The sequence below is a fragment of the Lissotriton vulgaris genome, chromosome 1_1 (assembly GCF_964263255.1).
Source record: "Lissotriton vulgaris chromosome 1_1, aLisVul1.2, whole genome shotgun sequence".
Taxonomy (NCBI): domain Eukaryota; kingdom Metazoa; phylum Chordata; class Amphibia; order Caudata; family Salamandridae; genus Lissotriton; species Lissotriton vulgaris.
The window spans coordinates 1,655,738,848-1,655,765,199 of NC_141685.1; the positions used below are offsets into that span (position 1 = coordinate 1,655,738,848).

The 26,352-nt window shown below is 43.3% G+C and overlaps 1 protein-coding gene across 1 annotated transcript in view; it reads right to left on the bottom strand.

Moving 5' to 3' along the window:
- FSCN3 (fascin actin-bundling protein 3) overlaps window positions 1-26,352 on the bottom strand; it is a 219,211-nt gene that overhangs the window by 24,273 nt on the left and 168,586 nt on the right. Inside the window, exons 5-6 of the mRNA XM_086937456.1 lie at window positions 12,797-12,967; window positions 12,073-12,290 (exon numbers count right to left, since the gene is read on the bottom strand). Coding sequence (XP_086793582.1) covers window positions 12,085-12,290; window positions 12,797-12,967 — 377 coding nt within the window. The 3' untranslated portion in view covers window positions 12,073-12,084. The remainder of the gene's footprint in view (window positions 1-12,072; window positions 12,291-12,796; window positions 12,968-26,352) is intronic.

The window sequence follows — 26,352 nt, forward strand, 5'->3', positions numbered from 1 at the left end:
TCAACTTAAAATACACAGGGACATGTGATTAAAAAAATTTAATATACACAATCAAATGCCCATGTGGAAAAACATATGTAGGCCAAACCGAACGAAAAGTCAAAATAAGGATGACAGAACACAAGAGCAATATACGTACCATGAACAGTAAATCCACCATAGCCACACAGGCCAGAAGCACATCATCAAATCTCCCAACTAAGATTTACGATACTTGAGATACTCCCACAACGCTGCGACCTGTTAAACAACGGTTACAGGCCAAATACTTTTGGATTAAAAATCTCCAGTCACTGCAACCAATTGGAATGAATGATAGGACAGAAATTACGTGCTTTCTATAAACAGACCTATCAGACATGGCCTAGAGACTAGGAATCCTTTTCTCCCCCTGGAACAATCTACAATTGAAATGCTATTTATCTTCCTTACTCGAACTTTGTAATGACATTCATGTAATCCATGAACCAATGAGTTTGTTATTTAGCTAATTTTCATGTTCTATAGACCTGATTATCACCTTGAAGGAAAATGTTTATTTATGATTAGCCACTATTTGAGATACTCATGTCATTTTACCATACGTTCCATTCCATTATGTCAACCCTTTTAATCACTACACTGTTCACTCATAACACATACTATCGCTATTAGTTTCCCTTCACCTTCGGTTTACTCGACAGAATATTGTCCAACCATCACACCACGTTGCTCTAATATTATTATCACGTGATCGGACTCCTGTCCAATCACAACACGGAACGAACAGACCTAAGGCCACTGCCGTTCGATATACTACATCACTTTTTCAATTTAATTTTATTTTTACTTTCTATTTTCTACTTACACCTCCACCCCAACCCGACGACAAAAATTATTAAAGTTATCGCTATTTTTGGATTAGGTCGATCACGACCCGCCCATTGCAGATTACACGTGACCCACTCAACACGTGACCCACACCTCTCTACAAATACCCTCCCCATTGGCCCACACTAAAACTCACGTGACCCGGAACACGGATGCGAACACTGAGATAGAAAACCAATGTAAGTTATATCTTCGAGTTATTGTTTAGGTTTCTATAGCATATAATTTTGGCTCATTGAATTCGTTTAACATTAGGATTGCATTTTGTGATTATTATACCACTGAGTAAGATGTCGTTATATGCTAGAACTCTTCCTGATGAAACGAGCGAATAGGCATGCATTTGGTTTAAACAGAACACAGAAGTTTAGAATTTAGTCCGTGAACATTTAGTCTCTGACTGAATACATTTGTTTTATTTGAGTATTTTCACGCTATCACTGAATGTTAAGGTCCTGAATGTTTTCTTATCATTTTCTTTAACAGGCCCCTGACGAAGGGTTATTTATCTCTAACCCGAAATGCATTGGGCGCAACATAAAACCGCAAATATTTGAATTTTCATGAATACAATTAATTTTCCTGTATGAAGTGAAAAATGTTAAAAATGAACAATTAAATACAACGATGAAATCGATAAAAAAATCAGTCGTAATGTGTTCATTAAAAGGATTGGCATAAAAATCGATGATACACATAAATGAACTAGAGAAGAAACCTAGTAGTTTCATTTAAAAGGAGCGCATTCTTCGTGGTTTGGTTAAGCCACATTCGACATAAGTAATCTTAAGGCACTGCAGACTCAGTGCGACAAGGATAGCGCCAAAACGAACACTGTAGAAACGGTCATTATCAACAAAGGTGTGCACGAAGATAATATTGTTTCGATACATAACTCAGGAAGTCATAGCTCCATCGCTATGAAGTGAATAGTGAATCTGCTGGAGTTGTTTTTGTTCTATGTAATAGGGGGTTTTGTAGAGCGCATGGTGACGCCAGACGGCGTGTCCCCGCGCTGTGATGCGAGCGCTAGCAGAAGAGGTGCTAAGGTGGAACCACTACTGGGCGTAAAGAAATGTTTTTAGCTTAGCTCTAAAAATGGACTCTGAGGGTTCCAGGCGTAATGCCACAGGGAGTTTATTCCAGCTAGATGCCGCCAGATACCTGAAGGACCTGCCACCCATCCTTGCTTTGGACACCTTAGGAATGGACAGGCGTCCCGTGCCAGATGATCTAAGGGAACGCAAAGGCTCGTATTGTGTCAAGAGATCCTGTAGGGAGAGAGGTGCCCTGCCGTTGATGATCCAGTGACACGTGCAGAGTGCTTTAAATTCCACCCTGCTTCTCACCGGAAGCCAGTGTAGTGTCCGGAGCGCGGTTTTTGATGCTGATCTTCTGGGCAGTCTGAGAACCAGCCGGGCTGCGGCGATCTGTAAAACCTGCAGGCGGTTTAAGTTCTTCTCGAGAGTCCCTAGGTAGAGCAGGGTGCCGTAGTCCATTTTGGACGTGACTAGTGCGTGCACGAGTGTTTGGCGGGCTTTGATGGGAAGGAGCTCCAGGACCTTCCTAAGGGTCTTGAGGGTCCCAAAACAGGAGCCAACCACACGGTTGACCTGGGGTCCGAAGGTTAGATTGGAGTCGAACCAAACACTGAGATTCCTCGCCTCCTGGCAGGGGATTGGTGTGGGTCCTAGGCAGGGTGGCCACCACCCTGACGTCCAGGCCGCTCGGTCTCCCCCCACCACCAGCACCTCAGTCTTGCCTCCGTTGAGCTTGAGACAATTGGCAGACATCCAGGCAGCAAGGTCTTGCATGCATGCTCTGAAGATGTCTGCCGCAAGACCGGGCGCTCGCGATAGGGAGATGACCAGCTGCTTGTCGTCAGCGTACGACACCATGCGCAAGCCGTGACTCTCCACTATGGTGGCAACCGGGGCAACATACAGATTAAAAAGAGTTGGGCTCAGGGACGAGCCCTGCGGCACCCCCTGGTCTAGAGCTACTCGCTCGGAGTAGCAGTCACCTAGCCTGACTTGGAAACCTCGGCCCAATAGAAATGACTGGATTCATTTTAGGGCTGCACCTCCTACCCATCCTTTGTTCAGACACTGTAGCAAGATGGAATGAGCTACAGTGTCGAACGCAGCGCTAAGATCTAGAAGGATCAGGGCCATTGTATGGCCCTCGTCGACGCCCTGCCTGATGGTTTCGGATGCCATGAGAAGCGCCGACTCCGTCGAGTGTCGAGTCCGGAACCCAAACTGGGTGGGATGTAGAAGATTCGTATTATCCACAAATTGCATTAACTGCAAATTAGCCACCTTCTCCGCCACTTTAGAGAAGTAGGGTAGAAGGGAGATGGGGCGCAAATTCTCCAGCTTTTCGAAGCTGATATTTGGCTTCTTACGGAGGGGGAGCACCACAGCTTGTTTCCATTCCATAGGCATACTACTGGACCTTAAGGAGACATCCAGCAGATGCCTAATGTATGGTTCTAGTATCGTCAAGCTGTCCCCCAACCGTTTAAGTGATGCTGGGTCCCGTGGGGAGCCTGACTTCACTGTCCATCAGCCTCTCTAACTGGTATTTCAAACTCCCCCCCCCTGCCACGGGTTGGGCAGAGTAGATTTTAGATACTTTATCGCCGAAATAGTCTGCAATGCGATTGCATGCAGCAACTGAGCAATCCTCTGATCCTGACGAGGACTTGGGGACAGCCAGGGATTTGTAGACACAGAATAATTCCTTCGCTGAATTTTCTGCACCCATAATCCTGTCGGCATAGTGGGCAGTTTTTGCTCTCCTGATTAGGTTGTGATATGCCCGTCTATTTACGAGATATTTTTCTCTTGCTTGGCTGTCATAGGCTGCCCTCCACTGCCTTTCTGCTCGCTTGCAGTTCTTCTTGGCACTCCGTAGTTCCTCGTTGAACCAGGGTGCCGTTCTCTGTTTGCGACCGCCCAACTAAAACTAAAACTAAAGAAGAAACGACTTTACTTTGATATTGCTTGATACAGCATTCTTTGGTACAGTGTATGGGGACTTTGAATCTATTTTTTTTTGGATTAAGACTCTGCTCATGGTAGCTCTATTTAGTTTTTATTCCCTTTTTGTTGGACGTCTTCTCCCTACCACTTGAATATATTTCAGGGGCTGGAATGTAAGAGTAGCATCCAATGGTAATGTCTGGTGAGATGTGACCTTAGATGTTTGGTTTGATCGTTGCTTTATTCCTTGTACAGACCCCCAGGATATCGCGATTTCGCGATTTGCCGCGAAATCGGCAATTTTGAAACAATGCCGCGATTTTTACAAAAGTGCCCGCGAAATCGGCATTTTTCTAGAAATCGCCGCATTTTTACAAAAGCCGCTATATCCTGGGGGGGTCTGCTTTAAGTGGCTATCGCCTGTGGATTGGGTAATTTACCGTACCTGGCGTGTTTGTGGCTGTCTGGCTGCCTCTCCAGCCAACCTACAAGCCGTCACCACCGCCTGCTGGTTTGCACATTGGTCAAAGCTAAGGCCGCCTGCTGTTTCTGCACTGATGGCTCGAGCTAAGGGCGCCTGCTCTTATCCCCCGGTACTGACGGCCAGGTGCTGGCTCTTTCGACAGGCCTTCCTTCCTTTCTTCGTGTTGTTCACGAAGGGGGGGAGGTGCTGATCTCCGAGGCACATATAATACCCGCTAACTCCCTGATGGTTTTATGAGAAATATATACAGGGCTGTTAAGTTTCTCGTTACAAGGTTTCAGAGAAATTAATCAAACCGCATTCTTATCACAAGGTTATAAATCAGTGGAGGGGGAGATCTCGAGGGGGCGTTGTGTAAACCACTCAATAAACAAACCCTTTTAGCGCCTCTTGAGCCTTGAGTAGTGATGTACTGTTATGCCACAGTGACTCTCTTTGCAGGTGCCCAATTAAAAGCCTCTCTGGTAAACAATTAATTGTGCGGTGCATTTAATGTTAAAACCAAGCATTGATTGGTAATGAATAACCATCTCATCTTTACACTTTTGTTGAGGAGCAGCTATTTCTTTTTGGGATTCACTTGTTGTTGAATTTTCTCAAACAAAAATATTTAAAACTTTCTCGAGTGGTTTTCCACTGTTTCCTTCGTGACAACAGTCTGCGATCTGCTGCACCACCAACAAGCAGTTTCCTCTGGAACAGAAAGTACGTGCTGGCGCCAAAATAATAGTGGCCTCTATTCGCAAATAAAACAGCATAACTGTCAAGGCTTCAGATTGCTATGTGTGACATTTTCATACTTTCAGTGTGAATATGAGTTACATTTCAACGATTATGAATGACACTTTCTCACAAGCAAATCAAGCAATGAAGACGAGGGAAACATAAATATCAGAAATTACACCCATTTAAGCAATGAGAAACTTATGGGCCGATTCCCAAAGGTAATCTTAGACAAAGGTCTAACTTTATGACTTTTAGTATTTACAGAGATCGTTTGCGAGTCGTATCTTTACATCCGCAGTTGGGCCGGAATCTGCGCACATGGGCCGTACTATCCGCACCCTGGCCGTACGCTCCGGCGTCACGTTGTAAATACCCCGCACCATGGTGCATCTTTTGCGCCGCCGCTGCGTCACAAAAGTGACACAACGGCGTCGTAAAAGCAGTGCAAGGGGCTTGTAAATCTGCCCCAAAGTGTCTACATTGTAAAGAAACCAAATATACATAGCTTCATGTTGTTAAATAACTAAAAAAACTAAGATATCTGTGTTTGTTGTAGGAAAAATGGCCACATAAAATGCCGCAAAATTGCCGCTAAATTTCCATATTTGTGCCGCTAAATTTCCATTGTTGTGCCGCTAAATTTGCTAATCCATGCCGCTATATCCTGGGGGGTCTGCTTGTAGGATTGTGTTTATGACATCAGAGAGAGTCTCAGTTAAGTGAAGAAATAGAGGGACTCCCGTCTGATGATCAAGGTAGAACGGATTATTTAGCGAGACCACATGAGAGTAGTCTTTATGTGTTTATGTATTCATGGTATTACTCTTTGTTTTACAGGTTCTTTTTCCCCGCTATTCCTTTCCTACCCTTCCCTCACCTGATCGACCTAACACTCTGTGGTTATATTCAGAGTCAGGGATGTCAGGAGGTGGACCCATTATTGCTTCACCTGGATTCGGCGGAGTTCATATCTCTGATGAAAGAGATATCTGACATATACAGAGGTGGTTCCTCCGCTAAGTCGCCCTCACACACATTCATTTTCATACTAATGGTAACATTACCCATGGGGTTTTAAGAGGCGGCTCCTGCACTAAGTCACCCTCACACACACTCATTTTCATACTAATGAACAATTACCGTGGGGTATACAGAGGCAGCTCCTCCGCTAAGTCTCCCTCACACCCACACTCATTTTTATACTAATGGTAACAATAACTGTGGGGTATACAGAGGTGGTTCCTCCACTAAGTCACCCTCACACACACTCATTTTCATACTAATGGCAACAACCACCGTGGGGAATACAGAGGAGGCTCCTCCACTAAGTATCCCTCCCAGACACTCATTTTCATACTAATAGTAACAATAACTGTGGGATATACAGTGGGGGCTCCTCCGCTAAGTCGCTTTCACATACACTTATTTTCATACTGATGGTAACAATAACCATGGGGTATACAGAGGCGGCTCCTCCGCTAAGTCGCCCTCATACACACTGATTTTTAGGTCTCGCTGAAGCCATCCCGTTAGGGATGCTTTGGCGAGATTAAAGTAAGGGATTTCAAAAGTGCACCCAAAGTGTGGATCGGGTACAGTGCATGTGAGCACAACCGCGCGCATTGTGCACAGCTTCCATTTGTCACCAGACAATTTGTGTGCGCACAGCGCTCCTCCTTTGCTGCCACACGCAGTCAGCTCACCAGGCTGCACACCCCCTCACCCCCCATATGCTCCCTCGCCAATGTCCCTCCCACCCTTCCTTTGATCTCCGCCACGAGTTCTCACAGGCTCCTCTCTGCCCCCTTCCTTTAATGGCCTTCCCCCTGCACAGAGTGCGCATCGCTTGTTGTTTGAATGTATCAAACAGTAGACAGTAAAGCGGTTTGTTACTTATGACCACAGTTTTACTGTCCCTTTGATCTCCTTGGAGAATACTTTCCCCCCCTTAATACGTACTTGCATTTCCTTTGAAAGGCACATCTGGATTGGCCTCTTATCTAGAGCATGCTAATGCCACTTCCTTAAGACATCGATAAGGAACCAGCGTCTGTCGATAAATTGAGCACGACCAATGCCACAGACTGTAAAACATCTTTCACAATAATTATTGAAAGCCCAGAAGATATTCCAAAGTTGGGATGAAAGCTTCCCCTTCACAAATGATTCTAAAATGGCCTCTGCATTGACCATGTTTGCTAAATGCAAACACGTGTATATCATAATAGGCCGTAGGACTGACCCACGAGCTTGTAAACATTCCACCTTCAGTGTACAATCAAAGCTTGCTCGGGTGAGCCTTTCTTACCAGATAACATTCATAACCCACATTAGTATACAGCAGTCATGGGAAAATTATAAACTCCTATTAACACTGTCATGGTAACTGACAAAAAATGGCTACGGTAAATGAAAAGCGGGAATCTTGTCCCTTTCTTCGGTCTGACATCTGTTGCTTAGCTCACAGATTGTATTATATTCCAGGCTGCTCACCATTTACGAGGGACATTTTGAGAGCAGCTTTACTTTAGGAATGAACTCTGTTTTACCTCGCCAAACTCGTGTTGCACCATACGTATGGATCACACTCACATTACATCCGCAAAAACACAGAATTTTTCAAATTGCCGGAAGTGTGTTTATTATTGTATAAAAATAATACTGAACGTCGTAAGCTGGCATTGCCTATAACATTCGGCCATGAGAATGCCTGAATGTAAAGAGTAATTTTCATTCAGATGCAAACTTTTCCTAAGCAAGTTGCCCTCCATAGGTGTCTTCTATACAAAGTACAAGAAGACTACAAATCAGGCACACCTCCCTATCGAATCAGCAGCAGGTAATTTTTCACAAGTGATACACTATTACATGCATGAATGTTTATAAAACAATAAAGGCAAAGCCAATAGGTTTGACAGTGATTGTCAGCCTTTGGGCTTCGTCAATGCTTGTTTAAGCTTGTCAGCTAAATGTGAAAGGCACTCCCCAAGGCCACTTTCATTTAGTCCAGCGCAAGTTCCTTTCGGCACGCATCACCTCGAAGGTTCCCATATGCTTGCACCACCCTCAGTAGTTGTTTTTGTTTTTTTAGCAAAATCCTGAAGTAGCTGGGGTCTGATCACGTAGGACAGATGTTTTCACTATGACTTAATCCTCATTTGTGACTGCTATCCTGGTTGTCTGCGAGGTACATTGCGTTTTTCTGAAAGCTTTGTCTCTGTGCAACAGTTGCCACAATTATGTAATCAGCATTGTTTTGGCTCTGATGTGGTGGCGAGGCCTATTGCAATTTCTTTATAAGTTTTCTGGATTCGGCCAACACACCCTTACCATGTCTACCCCCTGTTTTTGATTTATTTTACTATGCCGCAGTGCGCAAATTAACGGAATTTCCCAGCACTTTCATTTACAATCTGTCCTTTTCTTCTTTTTTTCTTTTAAGAGAGCGTGAGAAAGTAGGACACAACTGTTGTGCTTATTTATATATTTAACGTACCCTGCGTTGCTTGGAGTATTTACAACAGAAGAGCTTAAACGGACACACAACGGAGTTTAATTAAGATAGGGAGGGCATATTTTTACCAAGCTCTGTTGCGCCACGCAGACCACCATACCATGAGTCAGGGGCATAACGCAGGCCCCTGCTGCCACAAGTTGCCTTCTCTCCCCTTCTTACAGCAGTGTGCACCACACAACCCAGTGTTTTCCCATATTGCCAAACTGGTGCCTCTAACCCCCACCCCCCATGTGCAAATCACTCTTGCCCTTCATCTGTGGCCGTCGCGCCCCACAGTGCCCGGCACCGCAACTCTATCTATCTATCTATCTCCCTCACTCTCTATCTATCCATCTATCTATCGCCCTCACTCTCTATCTATCTATCTATCTATCTATCTATCTATCTATCTATCTATCTATCTATCCCCCTCACTCTATCTATCGCCCTCACTCTATCTATCGCCCTCACTCTATCTATCCCCCTCACTCTATCTATCCCCCTCACTCTATCTATCCCCCTCACTCTATCTATCGATCGCCCTCACTCTACCTATCTATCGATCTATCGCCCTCACTCTATCTATCCCCCTCACTCTATCTATACCCCTCACTCTATCACCCTCACTCTATCTATCGCCATCACTCTATCTATCGCCCTCACTCTATCTATCGCCCTCACTCTATCTATCGCCCTCACTCTATCTATCGCCCTCACTCTATCTATCGCCCTCACTCTATCTATCGCCCTCACTCCATCTATCGATCGCCCTCACTCCATCTATCTATCGCCCTCACTCTATCTATCTATCGCCCTCCCTCCCTCTATCTATCGCCCTCCCTCTATCTATCGCCCTCCCTTTATCTATCGCCCTCCCTCTATCTATCTATCGCCCTCCCTCTATCTATCTATCGCCCTCCCTCTATCTATCTATTGCCCTCCCTCTATCTATCTATCCCCCTCACTCTATCTATCCCCCTCACTCTATCTATCGCCCTCACTCTATCTATCGCCCTCACTCTATCTATCGCCCTCACTCTATCTATCGCCCTCACTCTATCTATCGCCCTCACTGTATCTATCGCCCTCACTGTATCTATCGCCCTCACTCTATCTATCGCCCTCCCTCACTCTATCTATCGCCCTCCCTCCCTCTATCTATCGCCCTCCCTCTATCTATCGCCCTCCCTTTATCTATCGCCCTCCCTTTATCTATCGCCCTCCCTCTATCTATCTATCGTCCTCCCTCTATCTATCTATCGCCCTCCCTCCCTCTATCTATCGCCCTCCATTTATCTATCGCCCTCCCTCTATCTATCTATCGCCCTCCCTCTATCTATCGCCCTCCCTCTATCTATCGCCCTCACTCTATCTATCTATCGCCCTCACTCTATCTATCTATCGCCCTCCCTCTATCTATCGCCCTCACTCTATCCTATCTATCTATCTATCTATCTATCTATCTATCTATCTATCTATCTATCTATCTATCTATCTATCTATCTATCTATCTTTCTATCTATCTATCTATCTATCGCCCTCACTCTATCTATCTATTGCCCTCCCGCTATCTATCTATCGCCCTCACTCTATCATCTATCGCCCTCACTCTATCTATCGCCCTGACTATCTATCGCCCTCACTCTATCTATCGCCCTCACTCTATCTCTCGCCCTCCCTCTATCTATCTATCGGATCACCACAGCATCACTCGGCACCACCACAGCATCACTCAGGGGCACCACAACATCACTATGCGCTACCACAACATCACTATGCGCTACCACAACATCACTATGCGCTACCACAGCATCACTCGTCTCCACCACAACATCACTCGTCGCCACCACAACATCACTCAGCGCCACCACAACATCAATCTGTGCACCGTTCAACAACAACTGGTTCAAATATGTTCTCTAAATGTTTCAAGCTTTATTACAAATGTCACAAAAAGATGTTAATATTTCACTTCTGTTTTTGGATTTTCGTCACAATAAAATACACTGAACATAATCTTCACAAACGTTATTTACAAAAGTTTAAGCTATTGCCATTCTAAATTACAACAACTTTTATTTAAGTATTAATTATTTAAAAAAATTAAAAGCCATTGTTATTTGTAATATCAATACATCTAAGTCACGTAAATACAACACATATTGCAGTAAAAATGCTATAGGTGTCACATTTGCGAAAGTTAAAACTATTGGCATTGTAAATGACTAAGCTATTAATTTTGCTATTTTCAAAACAACACATAAATAAAAAAATTGTCATTTACAATACCAATAGCTCAAACTTTCCTAATGCGAAACCTATTGCATTGCAAATGCTTTTTATACTAATGGTAACAATAACCATGGGGTATACAGAGGATGCTCCTCCGCTAAGTCGCCCTCACACAGACTCATTTTCATACTAATGGTAACAATAACCATGGGGTATACAGTGGCGGCTCTTCAAAGAGCAGGGCAGGGTAGGGGAGGAATAGTTTGCACACTCCTAGTTCTCATGACGCTTTGGCCTGCCCTTCAGGGCCGGCCGAACCGCCATGCGCACTTTGTATGTTCTCAATTCAGGCTGCATTACAGCCTGCATGGAGAACATGCCCAGCCTCCCATTCTCTGGCTGTGTGCTGATTCATGGCGGTCAGACCAATCACATCCCTTGTGATTGGCTATCGGGAGGCTGGGAGTCAGGTGCTTCCTGCTCTGGATTCAGGTGAAGTAGAGGACTGATAGGAGGAGATGGTGGTGGTGGCATACAGGTAAGTGTATTTTTATTTTCACCCCCCCCCCACGCGACCTGAACCCCTACCACCGTTACATACCAGCTGCCACTGGGGGTATACACAGTTTATCGCTATTTATTTCTAAAGTGCTGAATGGTTTGTTTACTGGAAAAACTAAGCTATAGAAGCATATTGTCACTAAATAACATTTGTACATAAGATAGTTGTACACAAGATCACAAAAAAGGTTTTATTCCAGCAGTACATAAGATTTCAAATAGTCACAGTTACAGTGATGGGACAAACTGGAGCTGGACATACCTAACAACATTGAGGGGTAAATTTAGCTGTGGTAAATACAGCAGGATTTTCAGTAAACTCAAAATGTGGCCAAAAGGAGTCCTCAATTCTTCAGAGCTTCAGTTCAATTATATAACATGGTCAAATGACAGAGCAAAAAGGTAATTTTTTGGCCAACAAAGATCAATGTAAGGAGGCACTGACTAATTATTACGATATGATTCGGAGATTAGCTTTGAATGACTAAAGCTAAATGAGGCAGTTTGTTCCTCAGTGACTTCTATCTGTGCCCTCATCAATTCCTCAAATGGGTTTTTGGGGCATATTGTGTGAATTCACAGGAAAGCATTTCAATCAATGGTGTACCTCTCAATTCTGTACTAGACGTAAGATTGAAATGGGTTGGTATCACTAACACAGATAAAGAGTCCATGAACTTTAAGGCAGAGACACTAGCCACCACTGATTGACTCACCTGCTGTGGTTGCTAGAATTCCCACAAACAATCTCTGGTGATGTCTTCACTGTCAGCCGCTAAGGTCCCACACTGGTCCGCACGCAGATAGAAGCCATTGGGTGCCAGCACCGCCAGGAAGTTGTCCCCTTGGATCTCGATGTAGAAATTCAGCGGACAGTGCCCATCGATTGTAATGGCTCCACTACGTTGTACATGCCAAAACCTGCCACCCTGAACTGGAAACAATAGTAGCAATACATTCATAAAAGTAGAAACCTAGGCTTATGGACAGTAACACTTTAGATAACAGTGTCTAAGAGATCTAATGGAATGTTTATGCATTACTTCGATTATATATTCCAAAGGATCTGAAGGCTAGTTTTGTAAGGCCCTTTCTACTTAACCTTAGTCTTAGCAACCCCTCCTCACTGGTACCTACCACCTCCATTTGGTGGAGAATTACCAGTTCTTCCATTTACCCTGACTCTCCACTACTTCTGCTCTTCTCTGCTCACAAGTACTGTTGAGTGGTGTGCAACCGAGAAGTTGACAGTCGAGGCCCAGGAATTGACTGGGTTAGTGTGATTAGTCCTCTTTGGTGCGTGAGGCTTAAAGTCAGCTACCTATAAGTGCGGACTCTGCATAGGAGACCAACTACATTGCTGATAGCATGCCCTTGACCATAAGTCTGCTGTACACTAGAGCCTTAGAACCTGTCTACCTCCCGCCCTTTCTGCCTTACCTCCAAAGTGATAAGTTCCTTGCCTGCACTGTGTCAGTTCAATGGTGAGGGGGTCAGACTGGTTGCACTGAAGATCTCCTTGACACACAGAGGAACCGATGTAGCCATAGCGGCTGCGCAGCAGAAGGTATGCACGATTACTCAGACGCAACACAAACTCTTCGTCTGGCCCTGTGTAGAATTGAGGGACAGAGTTAGTGGAATACCACAATCAATAAAGTAAAACAATTTTCAACAGCCTTGGTAACATCACAGTATAGCAACTGATTTCAAGTCTATAGAAGAGAAATGATGGAGTCAATGTGAGTGTGGATAAGCGAACTGGGCTAGTTGTACTATGGGAACTCTGCATGTTAGGGCTCCATTAAACCCTCTCTGTCTCCTCTGAAGGCTGGGTTGAACAAAGCAGCAATGCCGGTATTGGTAAGTAGCCTATTTCATTTAAGTTCCTCAATATTTAGACAGCAACACTTGCTTGGTTAGATGCCTATATTCACTTTAAATTGCCATTGTTTGTGTTCAACCTATCTGTCAATCCCTGGATGACTGAGGAGGTTGAAAAAAAGCTTACCTAAATACCCTACCTAAATACTGAAACAAAAATATTTTTAGGACTGTGCATAAATAAGCAGGGAGCAAGTTGTGTACTTCAAGGTCTGTGTTGAAGAAGAACGGTCCCCAGGGCCAAATGGGATAACTAGGGATGTAAGAATACATGTTCAGAACTGAAAAAGGTCTGCTGACACCTACAATATGGAGCTATGGCTGTCCAAGGCTGTCAGAACCCCTTTCAGAGCCTCACGGTGCACGCAGGGGTTACTGGGCCCAGCCGTGGAAGATGAAACATTTTACTCCTGATATCCCGGGGTCGACCTACTATGGATTCTGAGCAACTGGGCCGTGTACCCCTTCTGCGCTTGACTCTCAGTGGTAGCTGTGGTAGAGCAGTCCAAGGTGCCCTTGAGGGGGAAGTGTGAATATTGGTTAGTGAACACGTCTCACAACTCGAAGCACGCATGGCTGTGTCAATAAATCAATGTCCAGTCAAATACTTATTTTTATAATAAAAAAGTATTTTATTTCTAACTCTGCACATTTAAAGCAATGTTACGACATATATAAACATTAACAGATTTCCCCTTGAAGTCGAGGCTCTAGGGTTTTGCTAGCAAATCCCTTTCCCACCTGCTCTTTATAATATGGTAGGGGTTATTCCTCATTGACTAGTGGCCGCATCCAGAGAATGCTCACTAGTAGGCCTTAACATAAGAGTCCACTCTGATTCTTAGCAAAAGTAGTCAAAAGTGTATTGGCACTGTAGCGCCCATAGCAACAAGTCCCCCAGGGACCATTTGGCCCGTAACCAGACTTACCTGCTCCAGCAGCAAGGAAGCTTGTAGTGTCTGAGTGAGTTCCTCGAACACGGGCACTCACAAAGTTCCAATCAAGTTCGAAGGGCCTTTTGATACAAAAGCGGCAACAGTGGTACAGCAGTCACACATCTCTATGTTTAGAGCAGTACCAGATACATGAATCAACAAAGGGGCTCTAAACCCTATAACACACCTGTTGCCACAATGTGTGTATCTGTACCAGAGAAAAACAATAATTCCCCAGCTCAGACACAAACAAACCAAAGAATTGTGGAGCACTCCTACGATGTATATAATATTGATTGTACTGGTCTAGGTAAATTAGGGTGACTGTTCATACATTTCAAATGCACAGAACATTTTTCCAATTACCAATATAGTTAGATACTCAAAAAATCCATCAGAATTCCAAATATTAAAGTGAATGGTATTTTTACTTGTTCCTGTTATCACAAAAAACACAAACAATATCATAACCATAATTACAATTTTTCAACAATAACTACAGATATATTGATAGTGATGCTTCATAGATGGTTTCAGCCAACACAAGGCTGATTAGATGATAACACAGAAAAGAGAAAACATTGATAAAAACAATAATGTATTCAAAATGATTAAAAAAGGAATGTATTGCATTTATTACCACGTAACCTCCATAACACCTCGAGAAAATTCAATTAAAAATAGAAAGGACGAATTGCTGCTGTACAAGATATAAAGACCAACACCTGTACCAGATTTTGAATGTGATAAAGAGATATGATCTAAGAGAGTAAAATAAAAAATCATATCTAGAGACAGAGACAGGAATCCTTTATGGGCTGTGAAATCATCAAACAGTAAGGGTCCCATTAGGATGGCGGGCGGATCGCCCCCCGCCGGGCCGGCGGGGCGATCAGCTCGCCATCCTTCCAGCAAAGACCCCCCGCCATATTACTATGGCTGGGGGATCCGTGGCGGACGGAAAGACCCTCCGCTGCTTTTCCGCCCGGTCGACAAGTAGTAAAAGGGTTCAATATGGGGCGCTGTCTGTTAGACACCGCCAGCCATATTTGGATGTGGCCTGGAACATGCCTTTCCGTGGCAGTATTGCCGCCACGGAAAGGCATGCGGAGTCTGCTTGCAGGGGCCCGTTGCAGGCCCCCAGGGACTCGGGGGGAACGAGGGGGGGTGGGGATGCACATGGGGGGTACCTATGGAACCCCCCTGCAGTTCCATGCACAACATGGCAGGCACAGCGCAGTGCCTGCCATGTTTTGTATGGAAGTGCATGACATGCCTTCCTGGGATTGTGGTGGGTGGAGCTGAGTGCACCGCCCGCCACAATGTCAGGAATGTAGGATGCACCCGCCTGTGTGGCGGGCGCATCCTAATGTATGTAACGGGACCCATGCACTGATGGCGGGCGGTCCCATTCCACGGGAGGATGGCAGGCAGACAAAGTCCGCCCGTCATCCTAACGGGCTCCTAAGTTTTCCAAATGGAGCCGAAAAGTCAATCAACTGAGTGGATGCACTATGTTAAAAAGTAAGCAGTACTACCTTTAACTTTTCATAGTGGTAAGAAAAGTTAATACATTTGATTACCTCTAGCCAAACAAATATATGATATTTGGATTTGTAGAATAGTGAGCACAGGTCTAGAAGTCTTCTTATAAGCCGACTGAATTGCAATAGCCTCGAAGAGAAAATGTAACATGATGTTGAAGATAAGTCAGGCAAGCCCACATAGTCACATAGGTCAAATGACAAATGTGCGAAGCAGTAACTGGCCTACAGCTAAAATATTCCAAAGAATAATACCTGCTCTACCGAATCATACTCAAATGCTGTTCCTGCGAAAAAGCGTGTACATCTGTATTTGGTGTCTTTTGCAATCGAATGCACATGAAATCCAGTCAAAAAAACTGAGCGGCCAAGTTCTGAAAGCCAAAATGTATTAAGAATCCTAATAAATGCTGCTCCTCCAATGATTGTTGAAATTAAATAATTCATGAGAGGTCCATGTTAATGGATCCAAACAAGATATTTGACGCCATAGGTAAACTGGCACTGATAATAATTCCCATAACATATTTAAGAAGTATAATGTCTATAGAATGACACTATAAGTCACCACCACTCCAAATATTGATAATGTCTAGTAACAAAACGACTGATTTTAGCAAAAAAAGGGTGGTCTAAAGTTGCATTTACAGTAACAATAAAGATGGACTACCAAGGGGAGTAAACACCATTACCTACCTGCAAAAATGATGATGAGAGTACGCAGCCCACCGAATATTAGGGACCTTGATAAGTCCGTTTTGGTATCCCTAAAGGTAAGAAAGAGTGAAGCCAAGGAGGTTCGACAGCATGCGGGAGGATTCAGCTGCACCCTGCAACTGGGCTATTTTCTGGGCTCACGCCGCCGGCTCCAGCAGCAATTGGAGCTGCTCCAGTGCTCCTCCTGCACGGTAAGTCTTGCACTCCCCATTGGGATGAGGTATTGGATTCTGATGCTCCTGCCTGGTGTCCTGGTGATGTGCTGATGCACCCATGGTGTCCCCCTCAGTTCAAGGAGGTAACTCTGTCACAATCTTCAATGCTTCTTGGTGGCCTGCGGGTCATGTGAGTCATGGTTCTCAGACGACAGCCCATCTTTGCAGCAACTTGAGTATCGGCAGCCCCTCCTGGCATACAGGGTTGACGCTAAGTTCCACACAGGCTTCGGCCCTTAGTATCAGACAAAACTTCACGCCAGTCCCTCCTGCAATACGGGCTAACCACATCCAGCACCACACAGGCTTCACTTGCCCACATGACACTTCACTCATGGCTATCTTCACTGTGGCCCTCTCCTGACATACAGAGGTTGCCAACAGGAATCTGTCATTGGGCAAAGAGCTGATCAGTGCAGCAGCCTCTTCACACCTCCCACTAAAGGCCAACAAGACTCAGCTCCCTCCAACGCTCTTCTCTCTCTCTCACAGGGCTCACTACTCGTGGCAAGCAGGCAGGCGCAGGTGCTCCAGAGCAGGTGGTCTTGGTTCCCTTGGGTGATATCCCCTCATCCAGCAGGGAGACTAACCGGCATTGGTTCAGAGTCATGGTCAGAGGTAGACGTCTGGCAGAGCTTCTGCTCCTCTCACAGCCCATGTGGCTGCTTGGCATATGATCTTTTTTGGGGGTCTCAACCTCCCCTTCCTATAGTCCATTTCCAGACACCAAATGTGATTTAGGATCTGGATCTTCGAGGTTTTGTGTTGGGGTCTGCTTCTTTTGAAGCAGGGCCAGACTTGGAATCGAAACAGGCCCTGGAAAGAGCTCAGCCGCCCCCCCTGGGAGCGGCCGAACTGTTTGCCAGGGCCGGTTTCGTTACAGGGGCCGATTTTGGAGTTATGCTGTAAAAACGGCCCTGTAACAAAAACGGCCCCCACCCTAACGGCCCACCCGGGAACCGCCGAGGACCCGCTACGGCCAGTCCAGCCCTGTTTTGAAGTACACCCTTCTCCTCTCCCTCTTTCTCTTGAAAGTATGTCTGTCACAGAAGGAGAGACTTCGAAGCTGATAGTCCCATAACTCAGGCCATGAGAGTGACTAGAGTTCACACCTGGATGTCATCCACAGTGATATATATGTGCATCAAAAGGTTAATTCTGGGTTCCCAGTCCTACTCTTTATGATTCCCAATAGGTCTCATCTCCTTCCTGAGATTTGTCCAGGCCCCTTCCTTGTGATTTCTCACTAAATCAAAGCGCAATCTTTGAAGTGTACAGGGGGAGTCTCTCTCTCCCTTCAGATCACTGACAAAATATCAAGGGTCAAAATATCGACCTACAAAAATATCGGATTAAGAATATCGACATCCAATCTACAACATGGTAAGTACAAAAATATCAAGAATAAAAATATCGATGTCAAAAATATTGTTATAAAAAAGTAAAATAAACTAAATAATACTTATAAATATAATAAACATAGTGAAAAATATGTGATAATGTTTAAAATTAATAAGTAATATATATATATATATATATATATATATAATTAAATAAAACATGAATTATACATATAATGTATAATATATAATTACTTAATCAGTTTTAGTAATCATTTTAATAACTTATAAATTATTTTAAAAAAATCTAAATTACAAATATCTATACACATAAAACAATACCAAAAAGTAAATAATTATGTAAAACAAATTAAATAAATTAAATTTACTTTTAATATTTTTAAAATGAATTATATACTACATCAGCTAAAATAATACAAAAAATATTAAATAGCGGAAGGAATCAAACTACTATTCCAACTCCCAAAAAAACAACAGTAGGGAAATTGTTGGATAGCGTAGGGATAAAAATTACTATTACAACTCCAGAGAGTGCAAAAGTAGGGAAAGTGTTGGCTAGCGTATGGATAAAAATTACTATTACAACTCCAGAGAGTGCAAAAGTAGGGAAAGTGTTGGATAGCGTAGGGATAAAAATTACTATTCCAACTCCAGAGAGTGCAACAGTAGGGAAAGTGTTGGATAGCGTAGGGGTAAAAATTATTATTCCCACTCAGAGAGAGCAACAGTAGGGAAAGTGTTGGATAGCGTGGGGTAAAACATACTATTTCAACTCCAGAGAGTTCAACAGTAGGGAATGTGTTGGATAGCGTTGGGGTAATAATTACTATTCCAACTTCAGAGAGTGCAACAGTAGGGAAAGTGTTGGAAAGCGTAGGGGTAATAATTTAAATTTTAACTCCAGAGAGTGCAACAGTAGGAAAAGTGTTGGATAGCGTAGGGGTAAAAATTACTATTACCACTCCAGGGAGTGCAACAGTAGGGAAAGTGTTGGATAGCGTAGGGGTACAAATTACTATTTCAACTCCAGAGAGTGCAACAGTAGGGAAAGTGTTGGATAGCGTAGGGGTAAAAATTACTATTCCCACTCCAGAGAGTGCAACAGAAGGGAAAGTGTTGGATAGCGTAGGGGTAAAATTACTATTACCACTCCAGAGAGTGCAACAGTAGGGAAAGTGTTGGATAGCGTAGGGCAGTGGTCTTCAAACTTTTTTATTCCATGCCCCCCCAGTGTAGAAAAACAATTTGCCGGGCCCCCCTCAAAATATTTCACAATTATTTAATTTAACTGGCAATGTTTAAATATGTCTAGACTTATTTAAACATTGCAGCTAAGTTCTGTCACTGTTTTAGAAATGCAAACAAATACATGATTTCCAAACACACAATTCCGGTGAGGCAGGCCTTACTAATGTGCAAAGGATCCAGTGTGGTTATTCAAAATGGCAGTGTAGGTCTTGGAGAAAATTTGAAGTCCCTTCCCTTTTGACACGTTCTCCCAGCCAGGATTTAAATGACAAAGGATGTGAATGATGGCCCATTACAGACATGCTTACTGCAGCTCATTTTTTTAGGCTGAAAACAAAGCATAATGTTTCCTTTGGCCAGAGCCTGGTGCCCCCCCTGAGATCACTCGAGGCCCCCCTAGGGGGGCCCGCCCCCCAGTTTGAAGACCTCTGGCGTAGGGGTACAAATTACTATTCCAACTCCAGAGAGTGCAACAGTAGGGAAAGTGTTGGATAGCGTAGGGGTAAAAATTACTATTCCCACTCCAGACACTGCAACAGTAGGGAAAGTGTTGGATAGCTTAAGGTTAAAAATTACTATTCCCACTACAGTGAGTGCAACAGTAGGGAAAGTGTCGAATAGCGTAGGGGTAAAAATTCCAATTTCAATTAGAGAGAGTGGAACAGTAGGGAAAGTGTTGGATAGCGAGAAATTAAAAATACCATACTTATAAATAAAATAATTTTTAAAAATGATTAATTGATTATTAAATAACTCTAAGCTATTTACAAATACCAATAAATAATTATTAAAAACATAGTTACCAACAAATAATTAATTAGCAATCAATTATTAATAAATACCAATAAATAATAGTTATTAAATATTAATTACCACTTAATACATAATGAACAATAACATATTTAAAATAACAAAAACATATTAATTATTAAAAAGTAATTACCATTTAACAAGTATTGAACAATTAAATGATTGTTATACCAAAAAATATTAATTATTAAACATTAATTACCTATTAATAATTACTTAATACATTAAAGATACCAATAAATAATATTTCATACAATGTAATTACCAATTCATAATTAAACAACAAAAAATGTATTTTCATAACCAATTTTTTAAAATTTTCAATAACTACCAATTAATAATTAATGTGCAATAAATTAATCATCAATACCCAACTATAAATGTAATAATTACTTAATTAGATTACTTCCAACACTATTCCCCTATAAACGCACAACACACTCCAATAATAAAATACACTTAACATAATTAATCAATTAATAAAAATGTATTACCAATTAATAAAAATAGTTACCAATAATAATTAACAATAATATAATTATCAATACCAATTAATGAAAATAAATTATTACTTAATTACATTTAAATTACTTCACCCCCTATTTCCCTATAAACCGACAACCCGCTATAGAACTTCAACACAAAAATTAATTACAATAAATGTATAATTCCTAAAAATTAATAATTAATTTAGTATAATTAAAATACTTCCCATCCTATTCCCCTATAAACCCACAACCCGCTACGGTACAAAAATAAAAAATTAACTTAAAAAACATTATTATTAACATATATAAATTGTACACATATATTTTAAAACCAGTAGAACACTCAACAAAAAAATATAACATACATATTAAATACATAAAATACATATCAATAAAATAAATATCGATATTAGTAACCAATATATTTGATATCGATATTACTAACTTCGATATTACTTACATCGATATTAAAGAAATCAATATTACTTACCTTGGGGTCGATATTCTGTCCATCAATATTCTTAGCATCGATATTCTGTCCCTTCGATATTATCACCTCGATATTATTATAGGGTGGTATTCAATTTTCGATATTTTGACTGCTCACCCCCCCCCCCCCCCCCTTCTTTAGTATGTCCCACCCAGGTCACAGGAATACAGCAATATAGAAATCTGTCTGGGGGATTAGTGCATTCCTCATGTCTTCAGCAGACAGGCCTTGGCTTCCAAAAATGGAACCCAGTGTCCTCCATCTAAAGTGCAATTAAAGGCACAATTGCACTCAGTCCCACACTAACCAGTACTGTTACCTCCATGCATTGTGCCACCCTAGGCACACATACATTCAGCACACACATTCACTATGAGCACTGCCCTGTACTTTAGCCTTTCTGTATTGTGTTATGGTGTGTCACTTGCAGGCATACACTGCTAGCACACAAATTCACCATGCGTGCTGCACAACAGTACACACACACACCCCCAGTACATCCAATCATCACACATGCACAGCACAGCAATACATCATTCATGTAATGTACTTCTTGCAGGTATACATAAACCCAATACATGCACTCACCATGCACACATTACACAGCAATTCTCTTTACCTGTATTATACTTTTCTCAGGCAAATATATATCCAGCCCAAAGTCAGCACTCCTCTGATGTGCAGCACTTTACATCTAACCGATGTAGGCCAAGGGTGAGTTAACCACACAGCAGCAGAACTTTTAAAAAGTGAATAAGCTGGCCTCACTCCAGTGACACAGGCTAAAAAGGACTTGTTCACTCCTGCTGACCACTACACGTTATGCTGCCGCCACGTTGGCCTTGTTGCTTAGCTCTTAGTAATTATAATTCCTAATGGTTAATTGTGAACATATCACCCCATTAAGGGTTTCAAGGCACATGGGGCTGTTGGGTACATTAAATTTGCTATTTCCCATAGCCTTCCACCACCACAAGGGTATCGCTTTGGGTTCCCCTACTGGTCCTAAACCATGAGACATGCCTATGTCATGGTGCATACGCATGATCCGTGTTTGCCTATGACAACAAAAATCAGCATTAGGCATCCCAAAACAGTGTAGTTGGGGTCAGGGCCAGGGTACATGTCCATTATCATGCTAAGTATTTTCCGTCCCAACAAAGGCCAGTAGTGTGCAGCGCGCAGTGACGACTTTAAATTGGAGGCAGGTCTTCCCTGGGATCAAACTGTTTTGTACTGGTTGTGACACACACAGGATGAGTCATATGGTGTAGGACTTGTACATCATGTCCATAATATCAAGGGACAATTGCATTGCACTAACTACGTCACAGGTAAGTACATCAATACTCTTTTTGTGTACATTTACATTGGGAGTCATTAGACTGCAAGAGTCATTTATATTGTTGATAAATATATTTATATATTTAATTAGCATCATTATAATGACCCTCTCTCTCTAACAAGAGGGGTCAAAGGGAGTAAAAAATGATAACCGGAAGAGGGATTAGGAGATGTTTACCACCCATACGAACCACACACTAATAAATATTTATGTTATGTTATGTGATTTGTAAAGCGCATGGCTGCCTCAGCAACGGGGCGTCCCAGCGCTAGTCTCATCAGAAAGCCACAACTGTGAAAGAGAGACCCGGGGAAAAAGAAGATGACAAGTAGGACATTTAGATTTATATCTATTTACCTATATTTAAATATACATATAATTATGTGTGTGTGTGAATGTCTGTGCATATGTATAAAAAGGTGGGTAAATGGGGATTGGGAAGATGCAAATCTTTAGTATTTGATGACGCATTGGATGGCTCAGAGTGCTGCCTATTTTTGCAAATATATATATTTATATATTGAAGAAAAAACGAAGGTTAAAGTGATGTTATAGTTAGATGAAATTTCAGTGACAACGTAATGTTTTCAATTAAAAAAACACTCTGAAATTCACCAGTTATAGTTATCTCTCTCCAGTAACTATAACTTGTGCCCTATAGTAACTATAAATTGTGTTCTCGCCATGCAGACTGTCATCATTTATGTAATTTTGAATGTTGCAGTGATATCATAGAACATGTAATAAGCGATGAAATATGTAGGATAATTGGCTGTGCTTGGTGAAATGTGGGTTTGCAATCCCCCTTTTTCTCAACCCCACTTGGTGGATCACCTCTAAACGTTCCAGGAAGGAACTGAGGTGGATAAACATTTTTGGGGAAATTTTAGTGAAGATTCGTCAAATGGTACTAAAGTTATAAGCAAACCAAAAAATGCCCTTCCTATGGAAACACAGATCTAAGTATAACTGCCCAGTGGCGATTGCCGTTGGGTAATATATATATAAACAGACAGCACAGAGTCATTAAATACACAGAAGTATCCCACCAAAGGTCCCTATCACGTTGATCTCCATGTATCCAATGCCATCATATCATTTTTGGAACCAATTTTATTGTGTTAGTGTTGCAGCCCCAGACAAGAAGGAAATAGTAGCATGATCTCTCAATCCATGAATACTGATCACTCATGACAGGGCAATATAATTCTCTGGATGACCTATCTAAGTGGTCTTACATAAACATGAAAGAATAAGGGCTACAGTATTCATGACACTATGCTGGACAGCAATACATTGAATCAATACTGATGAAGTCGGACAGAGGAAACTCGTCAAAATCACAACCTGTCAAATGTCAGATATAGGGAATGGTCCTTTCCCACTCTTTTAGAAGCTCTGAAGAAAGAACAACCCCTTCCAGAAGCCACACTGCCTGTCCCAGTTGTAATATAGGTTAGAGTGCATTCCTCCTGGAAGGTAGTGCCAATCAGCCCCTGGAGGAAAAGGGCCAATGGCACAAACATCTCCAAGGTATTTGGCCCAATTCAAAGACAGCTCTTGCAAGGTAAAAGTTGTGAATCTAGGTAAGACCAGGACTGGAGCAAACTGTAACACATCTGGAGCAAGCAGGTCTAGAGCAAAACTGTAATTAGGAGGAATCCTAAAGGTAGGAGCAAGACGGAGGAGTTATAACGCACTGGGGCACTGGTCAGCGATCCTCTATGAAGTGATAGAACATTACACCAGTGGGGCTGGTGGATATTGAACGTGGTGGGATGCAAAACTGGTTAGCCAATTTTGGTGAACGAGGAAGAAGAATGTTTTTTAAAATTAGCATACAGTAGTGTAACTTTGATTCATGCATGATATTAATCTGGCCCACATATAGGTTACACGTGACCCCAGACTTGCCTCTTAGTTCACTAATAGCATTGGAATTAGGGAAAGAACAGGAATGTTTCTCAGTTCCTGTTTAAAAACTCTCACTTTTAACAAATACTTCTCAATGCATGTATCTATTTACAGCGTGCCAACAAATTGCTATTTTGCCACTTTGGAAGCATATAGAGATGAAGCTGCAGTCCCTCAGTCACCAGACGAGCTCCGCTAAACGTAAAATTGTGGGTGATCCAGTCCTTTTCGCCGAGGAGCTGAAACTGCCCCTCTTGTCTAGCAGGGTCCCCGGTCCTGCTGTGGTGACAGCTACCCAACTCATCCGGCCCTCCAGCCTCCTAGGACCGGTCACTGCTCAGATATTCTCCTTATGCTCATTGGTTTCGCAGCCACTTTCTCTGGAACTTGCAGTGTAGAAACAAGTCGCTTCCCTGCTGCCTGTCTGACCACAACTCTCCATTCAAAACACAAGACCTCTAAGTCTGCTTCGACTACTGGGGCCCTGGTGAGAGCAGTCAGGCTCCTCTTTATGGCTCTGCTAAGCACAGGAGTGCAAGGAGATGCCTCCGAGGCAAAGGGACTGTCGTGTTCTCACCGCCGCACTCGATGTCAGCAGGGTGCTCGGTGATATCAATTAACCCGTGAGATGGGGCTGCTGGCATGTGCGTGTGTAGGCCGCTCAATAATAGCCAGGACACAAAGGGTTGCTTGTAACGGTGTCAGCGTGTGGGCGTCTGATGCCGTTCGCGCACGCATACACCCATTTATTAGGCGCGCTCGCGCAGCGTGGACAAGACCATCCAAATCGCGTCACCGGGATTCACAGAACTCGCCCGGGACATGCACACCCTGCTAATAAACTCACCCAGCATTTTCTCGCGATACAACATTCCTCCCAAAAATAAAAAAAACCTTATCAACTTTATCAACCAGAAAAAAAGTTCCTGTTGGGCACTTCAAACCTGTCACTGACGTCCCTCTAGCAGTAGAAGTCCCTCAGCCTACAGGCCGGCTCTGGATTGCTCCGCAAACCATATTGACAGCCACCTCTTCTGATGCCACCACTGGGGTCAGATACAGCAGTGGCCTCTACGACACGTTGATCTTGGCCCAGCCCAGTGGAGTCTGGATTAGCAGTCTCACTCCACTTCAGACACATTGTACCAGTCATATTTTCCTCCGGTCTCCGGAGACGGACTCACCCCTTGTTCCAGGGCACCATGAAACTATCTGAATGCAGATATGTAGCGGGTTCCAAACCTTTCATTGCCATGATCTGGGTCCCACGGATCTGAGTAATGCGCCAGGGATCTTTCTCAAAACTGAGTCGGAACTTGCTCCCCGAGTGCCTGTCTTGGATTAACACCAGATCTCCTCGTTGTAGTTGAAAGTGCTCTGCACGAAGGCGAGTACTGACTCAGTTGTTAGCCCTTTGCCGCTTTTGGTGGACCTCAGACTCATCCACTTCCCTCGGGACCCACTGTGGGTGATGTGGAATTGAATCTTTCACAACCCTCCCCATTGACAGGTGTTCAGTGGCCCTTCTAGTCGTGACATGAGGGGTTTGGCGGAAGTCTCTGAGAAAAGAGTAGATGGACTGTTCCACAGATTCTACTAGTGAAGTAGTGTGGCTCACTGGTTAGAGGCGGCAGACCCGAGAGCAGAGGACGGCCCGGGACCAGGGTTCGATTCCCGGTGCGGCAGGTTTCTGGACCAGGGTCAGCGGACTCGATAATTCTCTCGCCTCGGTGCCCACTCTGATCAGCGATCACACTCGGCAACTCTGGGCATTAGCTTGCCTCATCTTCACTAACGGCCCCACCAGACCGCCGGGGATGCCTGGTCTCACCCTGGAGATACCCATTAAGGGACCATCTCTCAGGGAAGCCAGGAAGGATTTCGCAGCGGTCGAAGCGCCTTGGGACCCTACGGGTAAGTAGTGCGCTATATAAATGCCAATACATACAATACATACATTCTCCGTTGGGAACAGCAATCCGGATCACCTTATTCAGAGTTCTCATGAAACGTTCAGCTTCACCATTGGCCTGGGGCCATTTTGG